Raw genomic sequence first — 25,076 nt, 5'->3', positions numbered from 1 at the left:
GGAAATAAGAGCACTGATTGTTCAGAAATTTGAAGTAGGAGTGATAAGACATTCCTGGTTTCTGTCTCTCACCTGAGCTCATCTTTTCCTTGCTGCTTGATTGAAATTTGAATGGAAGGTATTATGTCTATTATGTTTCTGTAACACTATTCAAATCATTGTTTTGCTCCTGCATTTAAATTATTTTTGCACCGAGGGTTTTTATTTATTTTGCTATGTTTCTTGTCATTAGCCCCAAGATCACCACTAGATTAGATGTGTTTGCAAGTCACTGTATGATGTTACATGCTGGGGTTTTTTTTTCTGTTTTAGTTCATGGTAGTCTGCTCATTGCGTGTGTTTTTGTCCTCATGATTTACAGCCTTTTCATATTTCAATTGCTAGAAAATTGGTCCTTTGTGCTTGAGCTGAAAATTCTCCTGTCTGTTCAGCTTCACCCCTGTACAGAAGGCATAGTGCTTTGCAGCTCAGGCCCATGCTGCGTGCTCTGCTCTCTGCCAGCACTTCAGCAGACCTGCTGCTTCCCAGTTTGCTCAGTCTTGGTGCTCTTCTAAAGTGCAAAGAGCAAGTTAAATGGCTTCTACCTGCATATCCCTTCTAGGATCCCTTATATTTGCTAATTGTCTTGGTTATTGACTGACACAAATCTTTTCCCAGAGTCAATGCAAGGTTCGATAATCTCTCTGTTGTCCCCACGCCTGTGCCAGCTGCTGCTGACTTACTACTGAGAGCAGGTGCTCATGCACCGTTTGCCCTAGAACCAAAGAAAATAGTTTTTCTAACTTCCGTGTAGCTGAAGTCAGGATTTTTTTGCTTAAAATTATAGTGGACTCATACTTAGGTGTTAGGAGTTCGTATTAAAACATTCTGGGTTCACTTGGGAGTAAGGATATGTCACATTCTATAAAAGTACAAGACTTCTTGTAACTTCTTTTGGTGGGATCCACAAAAATTTTTGTTACGTTTTAGTAGCTTGCTGAGAGTGATTTCTGCTCGTGTGGCCAGACAGTGATTTGAAACTTGGATTAACCTTTAAACTAGATATTTGGACTATGCTTTTCTCTTGCAACAGCCAGAATAACCAGCACAACTTTAATGAATGTCCAGTGGGATGTTAAAGGGAGTAAGTACTGAAAATGATTAATGACGGTTACTCTTAGCTTTTCTGGAAGCATTTGTTCTTTTTCCTGAGTGGGTAACTTAGTCTTCTGACTCTTACCACTTACAGCCTTGGCTGAAATTACTATCAGAGCACAGAGCTCGAGACAAGCTGGCACTAAGTTTTGCAGCGTGTCCCCAGATTTCCTTCCTCCTCTCACTAAATTGCCATGCTGAATTCTAGGATGCACCAGAGTTTCTTTATTAGCTTCAAGTTAATTTAAAAATATCTCTAAATCAATACTGTGTTTTTCACATCCCTTCTTTCCATTCCTTATGGTAGTATTCAGTAAAAATATCAAGCTTTGGCTTTGCTGAGTGGTGTTCCACACAGGTGTAACAGGCAAAGGCTTGACAAAAGCCTGCAGGTGGAAAGGCTGGGGAGTTTGTCACCTCCGTGACAGCAGCAAGTGAACACACCAGTCCACAAATTCAATAATTAGTGAATAAAACTAGTTTCTTAAGTATGTGTTTAAAAAACTTCATTACAGCTACTGTAGGATCAGTGCATCTTAAAAATTATGTCTCTTACTAGAATCTTAAGTCAGGCACCAGTTTTTAACACATGCCCTGCTGTTCTCAATTCATAATATACAAGTGGATGTTGTGACTGAGCAGTAGTTGAGTAGTTACTTTTGAGATGAATTGTCACTGTGAGGCTTCCGATTTTTTGGCATTCTAATCCGATTCATCTGGGTTTGTAGTTTTTTTTTATTATTTTTTCCAAAGTAGTTGATCGTACAGGCTAGGAGCAAACTCCAAAACTCATGTTTCATCCATGTTTGGAGCACTTGACTGGGAGCATTTTACCATGAAAGCTCTTTTGGGGAATATGTTTTGTTTTGTTTTGTTTTTACAAACTACCATGTTGCCCAGCAGACTGATTCTGTACCCAGGTGGAAAGCCACGAATCTAGGGGAACTATTGTAACGATTGACAAAATCACTGCGTTTCTCATCTTTCGAGTGCACACCCCTTGGTCCCTGGAAGGGCTGCCATGCTCTCCCCTTGGCCGTACAGCATTCTGTGGCCATTGCCATGGCCTGTTAGGCTAGTGAGCAGTAAATGCTCGTTAGAGGCAGTGCAGGCTCCTCCAGACAGGGGACTAGTACCTGGTACTTGAAAGGAAGGTGCTGGAAAACAAGCAATAGAAAACTCTGGGATGATTTCTCTCTGAGGGAGTGTTTTTTGGCTCCTGTCAGCTGTTTATGTGATGAAGCATGAGCATTTTCCTTACAATTGCTGTGCATTTTTAATGGTTTTTGTACACTTTTAATATCATTAAATGTAAATGCCATTGTAAATAAATATTTTCTGTCAATGAAAAGCACGTGTGTTGCTACTTTCAAAGTAGGCTGGCTACTTTTGGAGTAGAAAAGAACTTCTAGTCCTAGCTACTTTACAGATAATGTAACAAGCGGGGGAAAAAAAAAAAAGGATGTTCTACCTTTGGCAGTTTAAAAAAGCCCTCTTAACTCTCTGATGAATACGTACAAAGGAATTAGAAGTAGCATGCCATGAGAATGTTAACAGATAACTGTGCCTCAGTGCAACGTAGAATCCAGTCTGCTTTTCATAAATAATTTAACCCCTGGCTGTGATGAAAACCTGCCTGTGTCCTTGAATTCAGCTGCCATCACTGCTAAGCACAAGCATATGTATTCAATAAGGTGGTGCTGGACAGTTTTAATGTGGTGTATCTTCTCCTTTTACACTTTCTGCCCTGTTTTTCCTGTCGTTTCTCTGAGCTGGCTTTGAGCTTCCTGATGGCTTTCTGCTTAAGGTGAATAATGACTTCTTAATTAGAAATACTACTGTATTGCACTAAGCCTTATGAAGCATCATCAACGTAGGTGCCCTCTCTGTGAGAGAGACGCACTTAATGCTGTACATGGGCTTTTTTGATCAAGTGCATAAAAGTGGTAGTGAATTGGGAAATCTGGACACTGATTAAACAAAATTGATGAAAATTTTGTAGTATTTTTACATACTGAGATAAATTTCTGTTGATAATTATCTGTGATCAATTTAGATATGACTTAACTGCGTTTTATGATTAGAAATTGTGAAACATGCATACATAATTAGTGGATGTGCATATAGTTCTTCTAAAAGAAAGTTAAACAGCTTTTTGCATGTTAGAGATGCAGGTCCCACTACTGTGCTGTTGCACAACCTTCTGTCCAACTTGTTTTGTCTATATGTTTACAACATATACAGGAAATAACCTGATTGGGTGTAGGTAGTGATAACGCTCAAAAATAAATTTAGGAGTTAGTAAAAAGCAAGTATGTCTAAAAGGAAAGGCATCTCTATAGTGTTTATAGACTCTAGCCTGAACAGGCTTAGTGATTTTAAAAAAAAAGGACCTGACACCATAAATCTAAACCAGCAGACATTTTCAGTTGTGTAATTTTTATTTCTGTTCAAAGCAGTACATTTCAGCTTCGGAAGCTGCTCAGCCTTCTATCTTCAAATGGCTGAAGAATGTAAACATTAAGTTTAACATGTGAGTAGTCCCACCAGTTAAAGACTGAGCCCTGCATGACCTGTTTCCCACAAATGCTGGCACCCAGCTGGATTTCTTCCTCTTGCCATAAACCCTTACAGAAGACATTGTCATTGAGTTTCAACAGCTGTAAAGAATTCAGATCACTACATGCCATTACTGGTAATTACATGTAATAGAACAAGATTATTGTCATGAGTCTTTGCAGTGCATTTTACATTATGCAAGCTGTGCAAGCACACAGCTAGCCTTAAGTTCAAACTGGTGGGTTTTTGCTAGTGTTTTAGGGTTTTGTAGAATTCAGACTGTTCACTGAGTGGTGTAAGTTTGGTTGGGACCGGCACATACAAATTTATGGACACACGCTTTGGGGGCTGGGTACCTGTTCCAGGTAATCTCGGGAAAACTCATTTGTTTACCCATAGCTGTTTCATTAGTGTTTATTAATTTTTATTTTTTTAACCTTCTGATTTCACAGATGATAAAAACAAACTGTCCTGTTATAAGAGCTTTTGTCTGTGAAGAAAATTTAGTATCATTATAGAACTGTAAAAAAAAAAAAAAAAAAGCATGGGGAGATTTCTAAACGAGGTTTAATTACGTCCTGTTCTGCTGCTGGGTTAGGGGAATCCTGATGATCTAGGAGACATTCCCCATAGGTAGATTAAAACCCTAGCAGTCTCTTTAGATACCACGTTTAATAAACTAGCAAAGAACTAGATGGTGAGCAAATAAAGGAAATCTTGAATTTATGGTACAGAGGTCTGAAAGTGTGACGAGAGTATTGTTCTTAATCCACTGAAGACCAAAAGGAGCTTTCCGCTTAATTTCTTATTCACCAGCCTCCCACATTATGCCAGAAAGAAAAAGCCTAGTGTGTATGAGCGGACGGAGGGTGTCCATGGTGTTCCTTCTTGGCATGGAGAATAGGAAGTGACGGGTCACAGGGCAGTGTTCAAGAGCAGTATAGTTCGCATAATGCAGTAGGGCAAAGAAGACTAAATTATTGGAATTAAAATGTATTCTTACCTTTATTGCTAACCTGACTGGTGTTATCAAACAGTATGTAGGTTCCTATAGATATGAGGTATTCAGATCCTAAGTGAGTTTTACACAGAAGAAGGGACTAGCAATTGAGTAACCATCAGACAACATTTTAAAAGCCTTCCATAAAAACAGAACGGGCAGAATAATCCAATTTGCCTGGTAGGCTGGAAGCAACTAACAAAGTCTAAGGAAATTATGTAGGAAACTTAGAACATCTTTCTGCTAACATCGGTGTTTTCCATTATCTTTGACTTGCAGGTTCTTTTATTTCACGCCCTCCCGCCCCTCTTTTTGGGGGGGATGGAGAACCTCAGCTTGAACGGTGGCGAGACCTAATGTCTCTCTGCAGATCCTTTGAAAGTAGGCATCGTCAAAGGTGTTCTGTTATTTTGGGGGTACGGATCAGAGGAAAATGAACGTTACTGTGTTGGGATGAAAAGGCTTCAAGCCTGACCAGTTCAAGTGGAGGAAACACAGCTCTAGCTATTCCCCATTTAACAGGGCCTAAGAGAACCATGTATCTTAAAGAAAAAAGAAAAATCCAAGCAAATAGAATTCACTGTAAATGAGAAACATTCAGTATTGTTGCAGTTAAATGATTATGTCCTTTCTTTAAAATATATATAGTTACAAATATCCATTTTCTGTGGAACATAGACGTTAAAAAAGTACAAGAAGATGCCTTAAGTGTGTCATCTCTGCATATGTGTATATACATCCAAGTAATTGCTGAGAAGGATCTAGAAATCCTACAGTATCTAAAATCCTCTTTCTTCCAGTTCATGTGCATTCAGAATGGGGCTCATTCCTGTGGGGAAGGATGTAATAGAAAACAAATGCGCTGCAGCAATAAACCTGATACATCTATAATTGATAGTTTAGAGACAGTTTTATTATAAAATATATAGATATATTATAGACTGTAATAAAAAAGCAGTGATCCAAAACAACATTTTTACACCATATATTACAGTCACTAAGTCATATATGCAGAAATTAGAGAGTGGGGGGAAAATCAACTCCTTAATTTATGTGTACTTTTCCATATTTTTGACATGCTGGATTTGATCAAATGCTATTACACATAATCTTATTAGAGCTTGTTATGCCTTTTACCAGCCAGTATTTCTGTTCAGTGTCTTTTTAAAGAACAGCTCTTCAAATAAGTAGGCTAGAAGTATTAGCAGTCAGTATTTTAATTAAATTGTTGCATCTACAGTCACTCAGTTAAAAAAATTATGCATATGAAAAGTATTAGAGATCTACTTTTGTATCTGAACTTTTTAAAGAATCTAGATGTGCTTGGCTTTAAGTTATTTTTTTCACAGATTTTTTGTGATGCTTAGAAAAAGCAAAACTGACAAGGGTTAGTATATTGTTTTATGCTCGGGCATTAACTCATGGGTTTTAATGACTTCAGTTTATCAGAAATCTTTACCTATGGTCTTTCATTTCGGTTTGTTTATAGACCTTCCATGGTGCCACGACTGCTAAGCAATTCACACATTCCAATTAATTTATCCATAAAGTGTCCCTACAAGACAGGGCGGTGGTGCAGGGTCCGTGCCTCTTGCAGAGGGGGCTGGGAGGCAGGAAGGGCGCACACCTTGCTCCGAGGGGAACCCCCGTCCCGGCTCTCTAAGCCACAGACACAGGTGTGACTGTTGAAGTTACTGAGCAAAAGCGTCTTTTAGAGTCAGGAAATAAGGAATGTAAACAAGAGACTTGCGTGAATTAAGGTTTTCTGAGCGTGATGCTTGGTGATGGGTTCTGTACCCGAGGGGAGTCCAGTTTGCAGGTTTTAGCCTAGAACTAAGAATGGAAAACAACTATGAAGTAAAATTGACCAGGCTTCTTTTTCTCTGGGGGTTTATTTTCAATGAATTTTCTGCATCATCTGTCTCATTACAGGTGGTAATGTACCTGTATGTGCAGTATGTACAAAGGTATGTATGTACCTCTGTCAGAGGTATGTACAGGGGTACGGTGCGTACCTCTATCAGCAGAAAGAAGGAAAAGCAATGTACAGTGTCAATTGCTCCAATTAAAAAAAAGACAGGAAAAAAGTAATCAAATAAGGTCTGATTAGGTGATGCTGTTGAGTTATCTTACGTAATTCCACTGAGTTAGTTCATCCCTTGAGATCAGCTTATTTAAAGCGTGTTTGTTGCAGGAAAAGCATTTATCTTCTCTCGAGAAAGCTTCATTGTGTTAGGGACCTACAGCTAAGTATACGTGATGATCCCATTTAGTGCAAAATTATGTCTAAAAGATGCATCTCTTGAGGGCGGGGTACATTGTTTTGATTAGGTTACGAAGGAGGGTCCCAGTTTTCTGCCACTTGCCGTGGTCCAGCGCACGCTGGTGAAACGTTGCTCCCTGCGGGAAATGCCCATCATCTGTCTTCCTAACGGCTGTGATTTTCATAGGAGAAACTTCTTCTGATCCCTGTGGTCAGCTTTAATGTGCTGCTGCTGGTCAGAAGCCTGCTGATCCGTACCTGATGATGTATCTGCTCTGGCTGCAAGTTCTTGGTGTCCTGGCATCTTTTACTGCTGGGGCAAGCGGGTGGTGACTATCAGACCTGGCTTCTGAGAAACCCATCGGGCCGGTGCGGTCTCATCACTCCCTTCTGAAGACTTTTAGAGGATGGATGCTCTGGTTGAGCGCGTGGCCCTGAATTTGAACTGGATTGTGCCCTCTGAGCCTTTTTTTCCCCTCAGGGTACATATTCAGGTGGGTTTAACTCAAATAAACCCCTGTGTCAGGCATTGCGCAGGGCGAGCTGCCACCCACTGGTGTAACACAGTTACCCACCGGTGTAACACAGTTACCCACTGGTGTAACTTGCCTTCTGGGTGTGATGTTGCTGCCCGAGCAGAGCAGCCCTTTGCCTCCCGGTGCGGCCCTGTCGCCGATCCCCCTTCTTTCAGGAGCAGCAAGGCCGCCGTAATTCCAGTCCACGTGGGTACGTGTTTGGTTTTGCTGAGCTTTGGTTTTTTCATACTTAGGATAGTACTCAAGTAATCTGAACACATCTTCGTATGGTCCAACCAAGTAGCATTAGCTGTAACGGAACATTTCTCTATAAGGACCTATTGTTGCCCTTGAACTCAAAATCCCCCGTCTTTCCCTGGAGGTTACGTATGTAGCAAGTACCTACATAGTATCATCAGGTGCAGCTCTGCAGCTGTGAATTGCTTTCCACTGCAGAGGAGGAATGCTTTCCCTCTTACCACTGCCCTCAGCGTTCCTCCCAGATAAACACCTGGGAGCAAGGTTTGCTCAGCATTCAGCTTCGTGTTTGAGCTGAGACAGAGATTGAGTGCAGCAAATCCAGACAGAAAGTGTCTTCCATTTTTTTGCTGCGTCAGGAGAGCCAGGGAGAAGGGAAGGGTACGCCTCAGGGTGCCCCCCCGCCGTAGGACAGCCCAGCGGAGCGGCACTGGTGAGCAGATCTACAGTCTGCAGCTTGAGGATCCTGCTCTTCCCTGGGACCCCCGCGTATTCCAGGGGCCATCCTGCCTGCTAGGGCTCAGAAGGAGAGTTGGGTTCCTTCATCCCAATCATCAATTGATCCTTCAGGTTGTTCCCCATACGCTTCCCAAAGCTGTGTTCGTTTCTTCTCGGGGCAAGAATCTCTTTCCTGCCCGTCCTTTCCTTTGGAGAGCAGGCAGGTTGATGGAGAGTGTGCTCTACGTGTTAATGTTTTGCTTTTCTTTTAAGGTCGAAATATATTCCTTGTTCTGATCTGACTTTTATGCGGCCTCAGAACTAATACTGATTTTTAACTGATATCAACTGATACTAATTTTTATCATCTTGTCGGATTAAGGCCTGTAGTAAGACAACTTACGCTGCTTGAATTACGTGTTCCACCACATGGCGAAGCAATACCCATGGGAGCTGCCTGGCTTTGATGGGAACCCTTGTCTCCCACAGAACACGGTGCCATTCTCCCGTACCATTTTATACCTTCAGTGTCGTCCGTGTTGCAGGCATTCTTTCCTTTCTCATCCCACATTTTTCCCAAGTCACTGTGTGCCGCCTCATCTTCTGGCATTGGCACTTACTGTTGGCTTTCCCTGGAACTGGGCTGGCATGGAGAGAGTTTGGAGTAAGAAATTGTCGACATTATTTCTTCTGTAAATCCGTATAGTTCAGCTCAGAAACCGAATTTTGCTGCGTAGCAAGAACAGGCATCTCTTCTTGACAGATTTTCAGATCCGCTGAGCAGCATGGGTTCTCTGTCAAGAGCCGTCAGTCTGTGTAAAATGGAACGATAGCACCAAGGTTTTTCTCTCCTGGCTCTTGAGCATTAGAAAAACCTGAATCCCTGTGACCTGGTAAGAGGTTACATCTTGTAAGATTTCTTTTCATCATATGCTAATTTAGTTTTCAGATCCATAATTTAATTTTTTGGCTTGTTTTCTGACAGGACAGCAAAAGGGTAGTACTGATAGGATAGGAACAAATGCGTATTTGCCTTAAATTTCTACACTATTTCACAGAAAAGAAGGTGTCACAGTGTTATTTTCCCTTACCACCTCCGTACAAACACTTCATCAGTGTTATTTTTAAAATATTGTGTAATTACGTCAAAAAATAAAAAGAAAAGTACCAGTTTGAGCAGAAACTTCTTAGAGAATCTTTATGTTGGTAAAGTGAGCTTGGTTTGAGAGTGGAATCCAAGAAGGTGCTCCCAGTGGTTAGTGGGAAGGAACGCAACCTAGGTAACTCAGAAGGGTTTTTATTTAGTTTATTCTTGTTTTGTGACCTGTGCTCTGTGACATTTTTCATTCAGTTTTACATTACAGTTATAAGGTGTCCGCCCTTTAATTTTTCCGTGTCTGTGACATCTCAATATGAACAATTTTTATCCTCTTAACAGGACATGGTGCAGATGTGAAATGTGTTGACTGGCATCCAACAAAGGGATTAGTTGTGTCAGGAAGTAAGGATAGCCAACAGCCCATCAAGTTCTGGGACCCAAAGACTGGCCAGAGCCTTGCCACACTGTAAGTGCTTGCCCACAGGCTTTGACTTGCAAACTTCATCAAATATTTTTTCTTTTTTAAGTGCCCTTCTTAGGTTTTGTCTCCCATCTTTTCAGCCATACACAGTTGCCTCAAGTATAAAGCTGGTGCTTTAGCTGTGCCAGAAAGCTTAGAGGTTAGATGAAGAGAAGTCTATACTTGGGAAATGGTGACTTTAATATTCCCTATTTGAATTTAATTTGTCCTTCTCCATAGACCTCTTACACAGTTCTCGTTTGGAAAACCAAATTGGGATATGGAAACACAAATGAGATGTCCCATCTTGGCTGATGAAAAATTTCTCACGCTGCAGTAGAAATGTGCCCAGTAACCAAATACTGTCTCAGCAAGCACTACCCATTGCTCTGCAGTACAAAAGAACAGGATTAAGGGGTAGTGCCTTCCACAGAAAACCATGGTATTCTAGTTTAGTAGCCTGCACTGCTTTGTTACTGACCTGAATATTTGGGAGTGGTAAATGATCACGTTCTTATTTGTGTCTGAGAAATCAGGACTTGGGCAAGCAGTCTTGTCTTTCTGTGCTTGCAGACATGCTCATAAAAACACAGTGATGGAGGTGAAACTCAATCTGAACGGCAACTGGCTGCTCACGGCTTCTCGTGACCACCTCTGTAAGCTCTTTGACATTCGTAATCTGAAGGAAGAACTTCAAGTCTTCAGGGGTCATAAGAAGGAGGCCACAGGTCAGAATTTGTTATTAATAAAAACCCACATGTTATCAGTTTGGGTTAAACATTGAAATATTTGAGATCCTGCTTTCCATTCGTTAGAATTCCTGACGTGATACTTTCTGACTGTGGCTTGCTTTGCATTTCAGCTGTGGCCTGGCACCCCGTTCACGAGGGGCTGTTCGCCAGCGGAGGATCAGATGGCTCTTTGTTGTTCTGGCATGTTGGGTATGTGGCATTTTCATCAGCACGTTCCGAAAACGTTGGTCAGATGTGCAAGCTGTTACACTAAATGCTTTTCACCTTTGAATCTGTATTTAACATGCATGTTTGTGTTACAGTTTTTCTCTATACCTAAGGAAGTTGGTGAATATGCTTCATTTATGAAGTTTTCCTGTGCAGATGTATTGTAAGGGATACAGTTGCTTGAACAGAAAAAAAAAAAAGAGTCTTTTTAGAGAGAGTGATGAATGGTTGAACTGCTAGTTTGTTAGAGGTTGTGCTGAGGTGTTGTAATTATTTTGTTTCTAAGTGTACAGTTACAAATCCCTACGTTACTGAATTTCCTGTTAAGAACAACTGGGAATGATCAGTTCCCCCAGTAGAAAAATAACAGAGGCTTAAGTTTAGCAAAATATGGCATAGAGGAAGAGGAATGACTGAATAGCAAAAGTTTTGTGTTGTGTCTGTAGCAGGTACTCACCTGTGTGATGGCTAATTATTTTAATTTTTTTTTCCTTTTTTTATCAGGGTTGAGAAGGAGGTTGGTGGAATGGAGATGGCCCATGAGGGAATGATCTGGAGCCTGGCGTGGCATCCCCTTGGACACATTCTCTGTTCAGGCTCAAATGATCACACCAGGTATTTTCAAATATTTAAAGAAAAGATCTAAGGGAATGTGTGCACATTTGGAAACTAGAAAGGTTGCATGGCATCAGTGAACAAAAAATAGATTGAGGTGATTCTGATACACAGCCAGTGGGCAGAGCAGAGAGAGAAACATGTCAAAATGAGACGGCACTGACATTTTACATTAAAAGGCAGAGTCTAACTTCTTGTCCTTCATCTAAAAAGCCTTTAAAAATACTAGGATTTGGGGTTTGTGTGAGCTTTGAAGAATTTTTTTACAAAGAATTGTTGTAGTTTCTTGCTGAAGAAACATTTTTATCTCCACAGCTGTTTTTCCCACGGATCTTGTACTGGTCTTGTCTGTCTTTTCACATTGCAAACGTACTTGGAGGCATAAAATGTCCCGTGTTTACAGCATGTTCAACCTAAAAGCACAAACTATAGAAGTGGAGTAAATTTTTCTGTGTGGATGTGTGTATTGACAAGTTTAGCAGTATATGAAGAATACAATTGAATTGAGCAAAGGTTTTTAAAATGGACTAGAAATATATCTGTCCAGGATCTAATGTTGATGCCTTGTACTTACACCCCTTACACTTTGAAGTATCTTCTGAATTGTAACTATATAATTCAATATGATAATTGTTGGGGTTTTATTTTTGCTTTGAACCTCACACCTAATGTTCGGATGTAGCTCAGAACTTGAAGAGTTGAATCCTTACATAATCAAGATAGCAGGCTAAAAGTTAAAGAAGCATTAACGTAGTTAATACTCTTGACCCTTTATTGAAATCATATAACTTCCTTTTGACAGCAAGTTTTGGACCAGAAATCGTCCTGGAGATAAAATGCGAGATCGTTACAACTTGAATCTGCTCCCTGGGATGTCAGAGGATGGTGTCGAATACGGTAAGGCAGTTGTCCTCGATGTGGAGGAAAGAGGGTTGGGGTCAGGAGCAAGGCTGGGTGGGCACTAGAGTGCAGCTGCTGGGTAAGGCAGTTATTGGTGACTGCTCTCCCTGTTACCAGCGACCGCCACTCCAACACTGAGTTTTCTTTTGTTTCCGCAGCTCCCGGAGGTAAGACCTGCTCTGTCAGTCACTGGAAGGAGGTTTGGGTTTCCTTCTGGCAATATCTCCAGTTTATTTTTCTGCCTGAAAACTTCACATGACTTGAAGAATTCCTATAGTCCTTAACTACAGCAGGAAAGTCTTTCGAGTTACTGAACTTCACTAAAATCTTCAAACTTTACCCCTCTCTTACAGATGTATCTTGGTAATTTTAGGCTGCTCAGGGTTGCCCGGCTCTATGGCATGCCTCAGCAACCTTCTCATCTCTGGGGACGCATCTGTTTCTTCAGTTCTGATTATTTGCTCTTTTGTGTTTGGGGATGTTAATTAAAATGCAGCACTTTAATCCAATTTACGTTTTAAAAGATATTTGTTATAACAAAAATGGGTGTGGGTATGGGTTATTAGTTTCTTTTCTAAGCTTCCACCATAAACGTGACTTTCCTCAAAGAACCTAGTTTGTGACCTTTTGGGATGTATTTATGAATCCGAATTTGCAGTTCTTTTGAGATCCTGTAATTCACATATGGAATTAAAAAAGCGACCCACTGCTTGTGAAATACGTGATGATACTAATAGTAAAACCATGTGAGAATTCAAAGGGATAAAATGATAACATAAAGGAAAGTGTTCCAAGTATAAGTATTTATTGTTTTTCTCTAGACGACCTGGAACCCAACAGCCTAGCAGTTATTCCAGGGATGGGAATACCTGAACAATTGAAAATAGCAATGGAGCAAGAGCAGATGGGTAAGCAGTAGCTGTGGGGAAGCATTTTCCTGAGCCAGCCAGATACTGTGTGACTCCTCTTTCATTCCTTACATTCTTTTTGGTAGCACAGATGCTTTTTGCTAAAGTTACGTGTTGTGCGTATTTCCCCTGTAAAGAAGGAAGGGTTGCAAGCCTCTTGGTCTCTTGCCAGATAAGCCATGAAGAGAGTAATGGGATTTCTCTGTAAAGCTGCATTGCTCTGACTGTTTGTCTCCCTGGTGCTAAAGGGAAAGATGAATCCAATGACATTGAAATGACAATCCCCGGACTGGATTGGGGGATGGAGGAAGTAATGCAAAAGGACCAAAAGAAGGTGCCACAGAAAAAAGTGCCCTATGCAAAACCAATACCAGCACAGTTTCAGCAAGTAAGTACCTGATGCACAGTGAACGGGAGAGCAACTTGCTGTTTTCCCAACTTTACAAAGTATGCGGCTGTTGAAATGCTTTGGATTTCCAGTATCAGCTCTTTTACATCAGCACCCAGTGCAAAGTAATTTGCCACCATAGTTAAATAACCATTTAAGCATAAAACGCTTGGTTAAATCCCTTAGATTTTGTATCTGTACCTGGAAAATAGGATGTTATAAAATATGGAAGTTTTATTCAGCATTGTTTTTAGCTTCTGAACATCCATAGTACACAGCATTCCAGCTTATCCTTTCCCAGCGCAGCAATATGTCACATACACCTTCCACAGAATTCATCTTGTGCTTACTATTCTTTATAGGCATGGATGCAGAATAAAGTCCCGTTGCCTCCCCCGCCAGAGCCACTGAATGACAGAAAGGAAGATATTAAGCTGGAGGAGAAAAAGAAGACGCAGGCGGAGATCGAGCAGGAAATGGCAGCACTTCAGTACACAAACCCACAGCTCCTGGAGGTACGTAGGGAAAGACAGGAGCAAATTGGTTGTGGTACTCTGTGAGATATATTTGGACCTCAGTTCTAAAATGTGCAGCTTGCTTTTGCAGTACTGCTTTCACCTTTTTAAAAAAAAACAAAACAGTTGAACAGGATATTGGACTTTACACGTGATGCTACAAAAGCTTCCGTGAGGCCCCTGCATTTCGCCTAACTAATACTGACTTATGGGTCTCTTTAGTTCTGTTTCTGTTAGTTAAGAGAAAAGCACTAAATGTTTTTCAAAGTCCTGAGAAATGAGATGATGATTGCTTCTGATGTTTAGTTGTTCCATATACCTCTGTGCTTATTTGATTTTTCTGGGTCACTTTTTCCGGTCAGCAATTGAAGATTGAGAGACTTGCACAGAAGCAAGCTGAGCAAGTGCAGCCGCCACCTCCAGGAGGCTCTCTGCACGGACCCCAGCCTTTCCCAGGGCAAGGCCCAATGTCACAGATGCCTCAAGGATTTCAGCAGCCCCTTCCACCTCAGCAGATGCCAATGAATATGCCTCAGATGGGACCTCCCGGTCCACAAGGACAGTTCAGACCTCCAGGACCCCAAGGACAAATGGGACCTCAAGGCCCTCCATTACACCAAGGAGGTGCAGGTCCACAAGGGTTCATGGGACCACAAGGACCTCCAGGCCCCCAAGGGCCTCCACAAGGAATGCCACGGCCTCAGGATTTACACGGACATCAAGGAATGCAGAGACATCCTGGCCCTCATGGGCCAATGGGGCCCCCAGGTCCACAGGGTAACGCTGGCCCACAAGGCCACTTGGGACCGCAGGGTCTGCCTGGGTCTCAGACTCATTTAGGACCTCAGGGTCCCCCTGGCCCACAAGGTCACATGGGTCCTCAAGGTCCCCCTGGTAGTCAAGGAATGCAAGGGCCACCTGGTCCCCGAGGAATGCAAGGACCTCTTCCTCACAGCATGCAAGGAGCTCCAGGATCTCAAGGGATGCAGGGCCCTATATCTCAAGGGCCTTTGATGGGACTTAATCCAAGAGGGATGCAGGGTCCTCCAGGACCCAGAGATAACCAGGGACCTACTCCACAAGGGATGATGATGGGTCATCCGCAAGAAATGAGAGGTCCTCATATGCAAAGTGGTTTACTAGGACATGGTCCCCAGGAGATGAGGGGCCTCCAGGGACCCCCGCCACAAGGTACAATGTTAGGACCGCCACAGGAATTGCGTGGGCCACCTGGTCCACAAGGCCAGCAGGGACCTCCACAAGGCTCTTTAGTAGGGCCTCAAGGAAACATGCAAGGACCTCAGGGACAACCGAACCCTTCGAGGGGGCCGCACCCTTCCCAGGGCCCTCTGCCTTTCCAGCAGCAGAAAACGCCTCTGCTGGGTGATGGGCCTCGCCCCCCATTCAACCAGGTAGGTGTGGGTCTGCGTAACAGGAGCGTTAAGAACGGAGAGGTGATAACAGCGCCTGGTAGAGATGCAGAGCAAGAGCTGAGAAGCTGGAGGTTGGGCGTACCTGCAAGGCTGGGGCATCGGGAAAAGGGTGATGGGAAGAGTGGGGTCGTTTGGAAACAGCAGAGGTAACTGTCGGAAAAAGGTTATTGGTAGTACTGGTACAGAAATCAGTCTGCTATGACAAGTTGTAACCCTAAGAGGAGATCCAGGTTTTTTTAATTTAAAGTCACGGAATTGTCTTAAATGGAGAATTTCCTGGGTACTAGGTAAGCACTAAGTTGAATTTGAGCAAACTGAACGTAAGAAAACTCATATGTTTAATTAAAGCAATATATTGCCAACTCTCCGTTGCCCCAGAGCAGTTAATCTGAACTGTGGGATGAATTTAACTTTCGGTTAATCTTAACTGTGGGTTAGCTGCCCCGGTGCTCCCTGGAGCCCGGGCTGGGCGGCCGGCGTTGCACACCATTGACTCGTTACTGCGCCGTGTGCTGGGGAGCGCGGGCGGCCAGTCTGTGTCGCACGCGCGCAGCTGGGGCAGGGTGGGCGCTGAGCTGGTGCTGCCAGTCGGGCATCCCTGTGTCGCGCTGCCTCGGCGCTCAGCTCCCGGGGGGGTTCCCCAGCTCGACGATGTGCCTGCACTCAGCTGACCTGGAATACGGGAGAGTGTCGCTTATAGACGCACCAGTTGATTCTGCAGGGATCGAGTCAGGTTTCGATCAAGTCTGGTTCAGTGCCACGTGCCACCTGCTCTGCCCTCGTCAGCGGTGTTCGTAACAGGCTTATTAAACCTTCTGATCTACCACGGATAATGCAGAGGGTTTCATATTTATTAGCTCTTACAAGTTCCTATTTGCATGGCACTGACTCCCTACTTAAAATTTCTCTTGCTTGTTTTCAGCTTTAGGGTGAATTTTGATGAGGATGTTTGAAAAAAAAAAACTTCTACTTGCTCAATTTGGGAAAATGCGTGGGGGTTTTTTAAACAGAGTTAACTCTTAGACTTGCAGACTAGAACCTAGACTCAGTAGTTTCTGGTTAAAGCTTTGCAGAGGTATGCATACAGTCCTTAGTGCAGTATATATATGTAGTGCATATATATATATGTATATATATGCATATAGTGTAGTGCAGTACCAATCACAGTGAGTGATGACATCGAAATGAGCTTTAGCTCAGTGATTCTGTTTCACGTTGAGGCAGGCTAAACTACAAATTCTGGAGGGTTTTGAATATATTTTTTTCTTACAAATCAGCAATAAGTCCCTCCAGAAGTCTGTTAATGTGACTCTATTGCTGAGATTTCAAAAGCATCACAGTTAAGCAAACAAGAGCTGGTTCCACAGCTATCTAGCTAGAACTAGCGTAATGTTTTTCATTGCTGTCTCAGGGAGACTCGCTTTTCTGCTTTGAGAATAATTACCAAGTTTGTGTATGTTTACACATGTGTGTGGGGCTGTCCTTGTCTGACCCTGCTGTCAACACTTCACAAAATTCAGGAAGTTGCTTTTGACAGGTGGCTGGTTATTTTCAATGAACACTGCTATCTTGAAGTCATTCATTACAGACATTAAAAAACGACGAAGCAAGGTATTTTTGACCATTTTTCCTTCCACGTGCAGCTTTAGTATGGTAAAGTCTTTTAAGAATGAACAGATTTTAGAGTTCGTAATGTCGGGTTTGCTATAGTTTGCTTCTTTGTAATATGAATATAATTACTATTATAGTGTTCCTACTGTTTCTCTTTTAAAAGGCCTTATCAGTGAGTTTTTTAAACAGCAGGCTTTAGCTCATTTTTTGTTCTGAACTTGACATTTGTCCTCTGTAAACTTGTATAACTCAAGTTTTAAAGCCCTTTAAAAAGCCTTCCTTTTCAGCGGCAGGAGCGTTTGGATACATACCTGCTTTATCAAGAGCTTGTGACATTAACACTGAACATATATACACATCTGTAAAGGTTAACATGCATGTCAGATAGCACTGTTCCCTGCCTCTGCTCCCCATGGGGAGGGAGGGGATTGCTGCCGGGGTGCGGGCGAGATGTGCATCTCCCACTGAGTGCAAGACCTGCTGCGAACGTGAAATGGGAGAGAGAACTGTTTATGGGAAGGAAATGGCCTGAGATGTGATTGTCACAATCTTATCCTGGAGATAGACATGTTGATATGAAAATGCAGATGGATAAACAGAATATTCCCAAGTTAGCAGTATCCCTTTGGAGCTCTTTTGCTATTGCTGGTTTAGTTTTGATCTTCTTACATTCCTTCTGGGTAGATAATGCTGAATTTCCTCTCATTTACTGGTTGAGTGAGGTACGAATCCTTTGGACCAGGTCTCTTGGTCCACACAGACAAACTTTAGGAGCTTGTGCACTAATTTAGGAGAAAGCAGATTTTGCTTATGGGTGAATACAAAGAATTGTTTCCCCTTCCAGTGCGTCATTTTAATTAATACAGGTGGCTGGCTTGAGCTAACCATGCCGTTTGCGTGGCCGGTGGTGTGGAGCAGTCGCGTGCTGCCGCACCAGCATCCCTGACCCGTGCAGAGCCGCAGCCCGTGCCGGGAAGCTGGGAGCCAGTGGTGGAGCCGGCGTGGGATGCTCCCGGCGTACCCAAGGCCATCTGCAGCTTTTAGAAAACTCTCTCCTGAGCTCTACGTATTTTGGTTTTCAGTTTCCAGCCCGGTTGGGGAACCAGAATGTATTTTGAAATCAAAGGCATGGGAAAATGTGGTGGTGTGGCACAGTCTGCCTGTGCGGTCAAAGCATGAGTTGTTTGGAATAGAGGGGTTTGCTGAACACCCAGGAAACTCACTTGGCGAGGGCTAAACCCTGCTGCTGGCATTAAACACTAGTGCCGTAAATTTCAGAAACTCAGTAAGGTTTGTTGTAGGTAAGCGTATGCTATATATATGAGAAATCACAGAACTATGGCAAGTTTTTGGTCAAGAATGGCGGCAGCACTGTGACAGCTGGATCTTGCCTAGTCACGGAATTTATTTAGTCTGGATTCATGGTAACATTTGGTCACTAGGAAGATATTTTGGGGTTTTTTTAACAGGCATTGGGCCAGGCCTTTTATTTTGCTTTTTTTTTCCCCAAAGCCCTTACAAAATTACCCTATGCAAATGTGATGTTTGTGGTATATATTTGTGTGTTTTTTTGTGTTTATCACCTATATTGCAGTTGAATATAAATATTTAATTTAAAACCAGTATTTCAAGACAAGATGACAAAAATGCAGAAATGAACTTATTGCTTCTCTGCAACCAGAAAAAAAGGTGGTGTTTCTCAGAGGTAAATGTGGAGCATGAAAGTTGTTTAACTTTGATTCATGGAGAGATTAAGCGGTGTAATTATGAGTACAGTGATAGTGATGGAATGTAGGTTTTTAAGTATTTACAAACTACCTGCAGTCTGGAGGGTTTTTTACAAGCCAATATGAAGTCCAAGTCTAAATCTTATATATTAGACACGTCTAGGAAAAAAAAAACCTTACGTGCTTAGGGTTTTCTGGTGTGGGTTTTGGGTTGTTTGGGTTTTCTTTAGTGATGTCAAGGTAAGAAGATTTTGTATAGTAATGTTGCAAGTTTCAACTCTATCTTGTTCACAGTGATACATTTTTATTGTTTGGATCCCATTTGTACAGTGTAAATTACGTAGGTGCCCCCTTTTAGTTCCAGTCAGGTACAAACCCCAGATGATGACTTTTTCTCTGACCTTTGCTGTTTAAAGGCAGAATCAGACGGTTCAACCACATTGTTTCCCGATCAGTGTTATCATAGTGGGTCCTGTGTAAATGTGGTACCTGTAGAAATCTTCCGTGGGTCTGTGACAGCAGCTGAATGTAAAGAACATTATTTTATCCTTCAAAATTCCCCCCAAAAAAGAGAGAAAATAATGAAATACATATATGATCCCGAATTAAAAATAAAGTATATATAACTTACGCAAACCTCTGCTCACTCTGCTGTTGTTGCTTGAGAAAAGCAGGTAACTGCAGCTTCTGCCTTTAGCCTTGCCAACGCTTAATGACCCATTAACAACTTGTCTCTTGGTGATTAGCCAAGTATTAGTACTTTCTTTTGATCCTAGAATTACCATTAAGAAAAAGAAACTTTGCCAGCTGTCAAAAACGAAAATCCTGTATTTCCATGTTAACAATTTACAAAGGTTTATAAGAGAGGTTCTCTTATGGCCCTGTTTTGACCTCCCTGTCACAACATTCTTGAATTATATTTTTTTCGTGGTTTCATTTTATTTTTGTTAATTTCCAAAGGAAGTCTTTGGTGCATACAGCTCTTTAACTGCATAGAAATCAGTACCTGGTATTTTTCAAAGAAATATACATAGCTTCCTCATGAATATTCCTAGAATATGAGCTCTATCATCTTTGGTTGTTACAGGTGAAATATTAGGCCTGGAAACACTTAAGTTTCCTATAAAACGGTGTGTTTCTTGGACAGTGACTGAAAAGTGTTAGTGATGTGAATGTCTGAGAAGTTAGGCTGGAAAATCAGCTGTTTCTGTTGTAAGGCCTGTGCAGATGGGCCTTTATGTAAAGAAAATTGGTTTTTCCCCCTTAGGAAATGCTTAAAAGCAAAAATACACATAGAAATTCACATGGCTTTTGTTGTTACATGCTTGTAGGACGGACAGAACCCAGGTCCTCCACCACTGATACCAGGACTGGGGCAGCAGGGAGGACAAGGTCGTCTTGGCCCTCACAACCAAGGACCTGGTCTTAATAAAGGTAATTAATTATATTGTCTGTTCTCCTGTGGGTAATCCTCCTAAAAGAGGCTGTTCCAGTGCAGTGCCTCTAGACAGAAAAGGCTGCAGCAGAGCATAGGGCCTTGGCTGAGAGGAAAGCTTCCATAGGCTTGGGCTGGAATGTAGAGGAAAAGTTTCCCCCCCAAAAAAAATTATTTCATGTGAAGTGTATGGTGTCTGCTTTGTAGAACTGTACGAACTAGAGCATCCTAGAGCGTTTTTAGAAAACGTTACAGAAATCTGCTATGATTTTTTCCCTCAAGGTGACTCCCGTGGTCCACCAAACCATCACATGGGCCCTCTCTCAGATAGAAGGCACGACCAGAACAGTGGTGGTCCTGAGCATGGGCCTGAGAGAGGGTTGTTTCGAGGTGGCCAGGAGTGGGGTGATGGTAGAGACAGCAGGGGCATGCCAGATAGACGAGGACCTCACCCAGATTTCCATGATGACTTTGATCGACCAGATGACTTCCGTGACGACTTCCATCCAGATAAGAGATTTGGCCATCGATTACGGGAATTTGAGGGGAGAGGAGGCCCACCATTGCAAGACGAAAAATGGAGACGAGGTGGACCTGGGCCTCCCTTTCCTCCTGATCACAGGGAATTTGAAGGAGGGGGTTCAAACCGTGGGCCTCCTGGTGCTTGGGAAGGACGGAGACCTTCAGATGATAGATATCCACGGGATCCTGAGGATGCACGGTTCCGAGGAAGACGAGATGAGAGGTAAGAATAACTCTACTCATCTTTTTTGGGTTAAAGGGTAAAATGGAGGGAACTCTTTCTTCCTGGTTTCCTTTTCATTAAGGAGTCTATCTGTTTCAGATTTATAAACTGGAAACCAATAAGGAAATGAAAACTCTAATATACCTGAGTATAGAGTCCATAAAAATCATTCAGTAATAGAAGAAAACTGGTCATTGTACACAGCAGCTTCCGTGTCTTTAAACAGTAAATAAAGAGAAGGGAGGAAATTTGTAGAGAAGATCCAGTGACACAGGACGAAGATTTGAGACCGTTTTGATGAAAATTGAGAGAAAACTTGAAGGTTAAAGTGACAAACTTTTGAGAACACTAGAAGTGGATTTTGAGACTTTGTCTCCAGTCACAAACTACAGCATGACTGTAGAGACTCTAGAATGAGATGTAATATACTTGTAAGGAGCAGGAACAGTGATCCTACTATCAAATATAAGGGACAGAGCTACAGCATCTGTTGGACTGTTGAGACTTCTCTCATGGTTTTGCTTGTAGAAATTTTATTTCTCTTTCTGACTTATTTCTTAATGCCAAGTGAAGAACTCAAAAATAATCTAATTTACAGCAACGTCCATGCCATTGCTCACAATTTCCCAGTAAGTCACAAAAGGATGAATTTGCTTCTAGTTACCCATGTAAATATGGAGGGATTACGCTAAGTCAGCAAGATAACTGTCATCGAAATTGCTCCAGATTTATGCTAGTTCAACTGAGTTAAATTTGGCCTCCAAGGTCTAAGCCTCTCACTGACCACCAATTCTATATGTATAAGAACGTGTACTTGTACAAATATATTGTGGTCTCCACATAATGTGAATTTTGTGTGTTTTAGTTGCCTTTTTAATCATTTTCTTACATTCCTTTTACTTTGCATCTATACAGCTCTTTTAGCTATTTTCTACCTAGCTCTGTAAAGATGTTCCTTCCTTTTGTGTGAAGAGTATGAAAAGAAATGAACAGTAACTAAAAGAAGGTAACAATTAAAGCCATTTTTAAAAAAAGTAAAAGTAGAGAGGATCCAAGCTGAACGGTCTGCATTATGGAATTCTAAAAGACACAGCAGACAACGCTTTAGAAGCTCAGTAGAGATTTTCAGATCTTGTACTGGAAATGCTTAGGGACTGGAAAATACTTTATGATGATTTTTAGAAAGGGTTTCAGGAAGAGAGTTTAAGAACTTTGTGACCTGTAAATCTGACTTCTGAACTAAGAAAAGTCTATTTGTCAGAGTACAAGTGTTTTTACAGCGAGTTTGGTTTAAAAGGAATGGGCACAGGGCTATGCAATGCTTGTTGTGCTTGCGAACTTGATGAATTCCTTTGAATGAAGGTGAATTAGGTGCCATTTACTGCAGAGGCTGAGATGAATTTAACAATCCCAACCACTTATTTAGCTGACTGGGTTTGGAATTTAGATGGTAACTGGTTTGCTCAAGCATGAGAGGGAAGTGTGTGTATGTGTGTTTCTCTCTAATTTCCCATCCTCTTCATCCCTGTCCTGTTCTTACTCTACCTGTGCACATCAACATGATGCTTCTACCGCAGAGACCTGCCTCTTCCTGCCTGCTAATCTGCACAGTGTGTAGTTCTGTATATTAAGGTCCTAGGCCTCAAGGAAGAAGATCTGAGAGCAGTCAAACAGGAACTGAGCCCTATGCAAGGCAGGGTTTTACACGTGACTGATACGAATAAGTGAAAAAGGATATGCGTAACATAACGTTAGGAGCTGTGGCTGTGTCAGGTGTAGGTATGATAGATTTCAGAGCTAAACAGTGTCCATAACGTTGCCTGGAAGCTAAAGGAAAGGCCCTATTTCTGCTAGCCATAGGACCTGGTGTTGCAAATCTTGGTAATTCACAAGCTAAGCAGAATCACACCACGTCAGTATTAAAATGGGAGGCCCTCTAACCCATCTAGAGGACTGTGCTGTTTCAAGGCTAAACAATATTGCTATGTGATTATTTGAACCATTTGTACCTGAAACTGTTCAGTTTGTTTTCCCAAGTCATCCAGGTTTATGTGAAATGGTTCACTGTCCATACATAGCACTCCCTCCATCCACTGTTGTACCTCTACGGGCACAGCAGCCTCCTCTCTGTGTTGTGTTTGTTTTCTGGGAGGTGGAGACAGACCTATTGTTTTTAATTAAAAAAGAAAAATGTAAAAGTTTAAAAATATTGTATTGTGTTATGACTACTGTTAAAATATTTAAATTTGTAATTAAAAGGTTAATGTTGTTAAAATTCTAAATAAAAGTATCTAAAGTTTTGCTTGTAATAGGATGCACTGTGTCGTTAATGAGCTGGGGAAGGGGATGTTGCACAAAGCCAACACCATCTGAGTATTATGGTGGTGACGGTTTGCCCAGTGTGGAACTGGGACAAGAGGGGAGGTGGGAGGCATCAGTGTGACTGGGCAGAGAGCACTCGGCATTACGCCTGCTGGCACCAAGGGGTGGGCAGCAGTGTGGGCTCGCGCTGCCAGGGCTCCTGAACCGCTGTGCCTGCACCACCTAAACACTGTCCTGTGCTGGCACAGGAGCTGGGCTGTAAGTGAGACGATCCCAGCTGCCGGGGCCAGCGCGCACTTGTGGGGTTGCAGTAATACGCAGAATGTGTATGCGCTTTTACGAGCACTCCAAGGGTTCGAACTGGTCAGGTAAAAACCCCAGACTGCTAGTACCCATGCGGCCATCGACAGGCTTACCTGCGATGGCAGTGACAGTTCGTTACGCACCGTTCTTTCTGGAGATCTGCGTTAAAAGCCCAGTGTGACACTGGAGGGGCCATACTCATTTCAGATGAGATGCAGAACCCAGTCATACCAAATGACTGAAGATGCCATGGTACTTACTAGAAGGAAATTATCAACTTTAGTGTGATAACTGAAATTGCAAAACAAAATTCTGCATTATTGCAGTGGGATAAACTGTTCTTCAGGTTGTAGAATGCCACTGTGCACGCTGTTCAGCAATCATCATCCCCGCAGAGCCAAGTGCAGCCTAGATTCATTTGTTAAAACTGTAAACTTAAAAGGACGGAACAAAAAAAGAGAATATTCTAGCAAAAGAATCCCATATCAATAGGAATAAGATGCTGGAATATTTTGTTACAGCTGTGAATCGTTGCTTGTATTTTTTCAGCTTGTTTTTATCACTAAAGTGGAAGGGAAGAAAGGGAAGGGGAAAGTAAGACCACCACAGAAGGGAAATTCACTTGTACTTTTCCTTACCTTACCTTGTGTCTATCGTCACTCACTGATCGGGGGTTCCCCCCCCCGCCCCTTTTCATTAAATGAATGCAGTATATTTGACAGTATTTTTCTTGTATGAAAAACCAACACAACAGAAGCAAAATCAAGGGAAAACTACAAAAATGAATAAACAAAGTGCTCAAAAACAGAAAATGAGCACTTCTCCACCTACAAATCCTATTCTAGTAACTGTATGTGCTATAGTATTAAGTAAAACAGACATAAGTTATTATTAAAGTGAAACTGACTCAAGTTTATCAATCTAAGTTCTGCCTAAAAAACACATTTGTACCATGTTCTTTCTTGTAGCTTCAGAAGAGCAGGACCCTCAAGACATGAGGGCCGGGGACCCAGGGGGCGAGACGGCTTTCCTGGCCCCGAAGATTTTGGGCCAGATGACGCTTTTGACTCTCCAGATGAAAACTCAAGAGGAAGGGACCATGGTGTTCGGGGACGAGGTCGCGGTGCTATTCGAGGTGAGAGGAACATTCTTCCACACTGAAAAGCAAGGATAAGGAAGCAAAGACATTTCTGGGGCAAACTACAGTATTTTCATGAATAGGATGTCTCTTCTCACTCCTGTCCCCTGCATCTTTTACTGTGCAGGAGGCCGGAAGGGTTTACTTCCTACTCCAGATGAATTTCCACGCTTTGAAGGAGGGCGGAAACCAGAATCCTGGGATGGAAACAGAGAACCAGGTAAAAAAACGTGAGGTTTGTTTTAGGTAATAGACTAGACTTCTACAATATACCACTTACAAGTAGATTCTTTTCTTTTAAATCACATCTTTTTCCTGTACCTCATATGCTTGTTACCAGTTTTTTACCAT

General features: G+C 42.2%; 1 protein-coding gene and 1 long non-coding RNA gene across 2 annotated transcripts in view; one reads left to right on the top strand and one right to left on the bottom strand.

Annotated features, from left to right (window-relative positions):
* The window catches only part of WDR33 (WD repeat domain 33), a 71,357-nt gene that overhangs the window by 41,971 nt on the left and 4,310 nt on the right, over positions 1-25,076 (top strand). The window contains exons 8-21 of the mRNA XM_055817135.1: positions 9,606-9,732; positions 10,300-10,454; positions 10,589-10,667; positions 11,190-11,300; positions 12,103-12,197; positions 12,359-12,367; positions 13,022-13,108; positions 13,357-13,496; positions 13,859-14,011; positions 14,374-15,423; positions 20,114-20,216; positions 20,500-20,962; positions 24,556-24,722; positions 24,853-24,945. Coding sequence (XP_055673110.1) covers positions 9,606-9,732; positions 10,300-10,454; positions 10,589-10,667; positions 11,190-11,300; positions 12,103-12,197; positions 12,359-12,367; positions 13,022-13,108; positions 13,357-13,496; positions 13,859-14,011; positions 14,374-15,423; positions 20,114-20,216; positions 20,500-20,962; positions 24,556-24,722; positions 24,853-24,945 — 2,832 coding nt within the window. The remainder of the gene's footprint in view (positions 1-9,605; positions 9,733-10,299; positions 10,455-10,588; positions 10,668-11,189; positions 11,301-12,102; positions 12,198-12,358; positions 12,368-13,021; positions 13,109-13,356; positions 13,497-13,858; positions 14,012-14,373; positions 15,424-20,113; positions 20,217-20,499; positions 20,963-24,555; positions 24,723-24,852; positions 24,946-25,076) is intronic.
* On the bottom strand, positions 19,065-19,658 carry LOC129785375 (uncharacterized). The gene is made up of 2 exons (XR_008749389.1): positions 19,414-19,658; positions 19,065-19,304 (listed from the first exon to the last, which is right to left on the bottom strand). It is a non-coding gene; the product is annotated as an uncharacterized LOC129785375 (long non-coding RNA).

This window comes from Falco peregrinus, chromosome 12 (genome assembly GCF_023634155.1).
Source record: "Falco peregrinus isolate bFalPer1 chromosome 12, bFalPer1.pri, whole genome shotgun sequence".
Lineage (NCBI taxonomy): Eukaryota > Metazoa > Chordata > Aves > Falconiformes > Falconidae > Falco > Falco peregrinus.
Note: the sequence above shows the minus strand (reverse complement) of the source record. Positions and strands in the feature narration are given on the sequence as shown.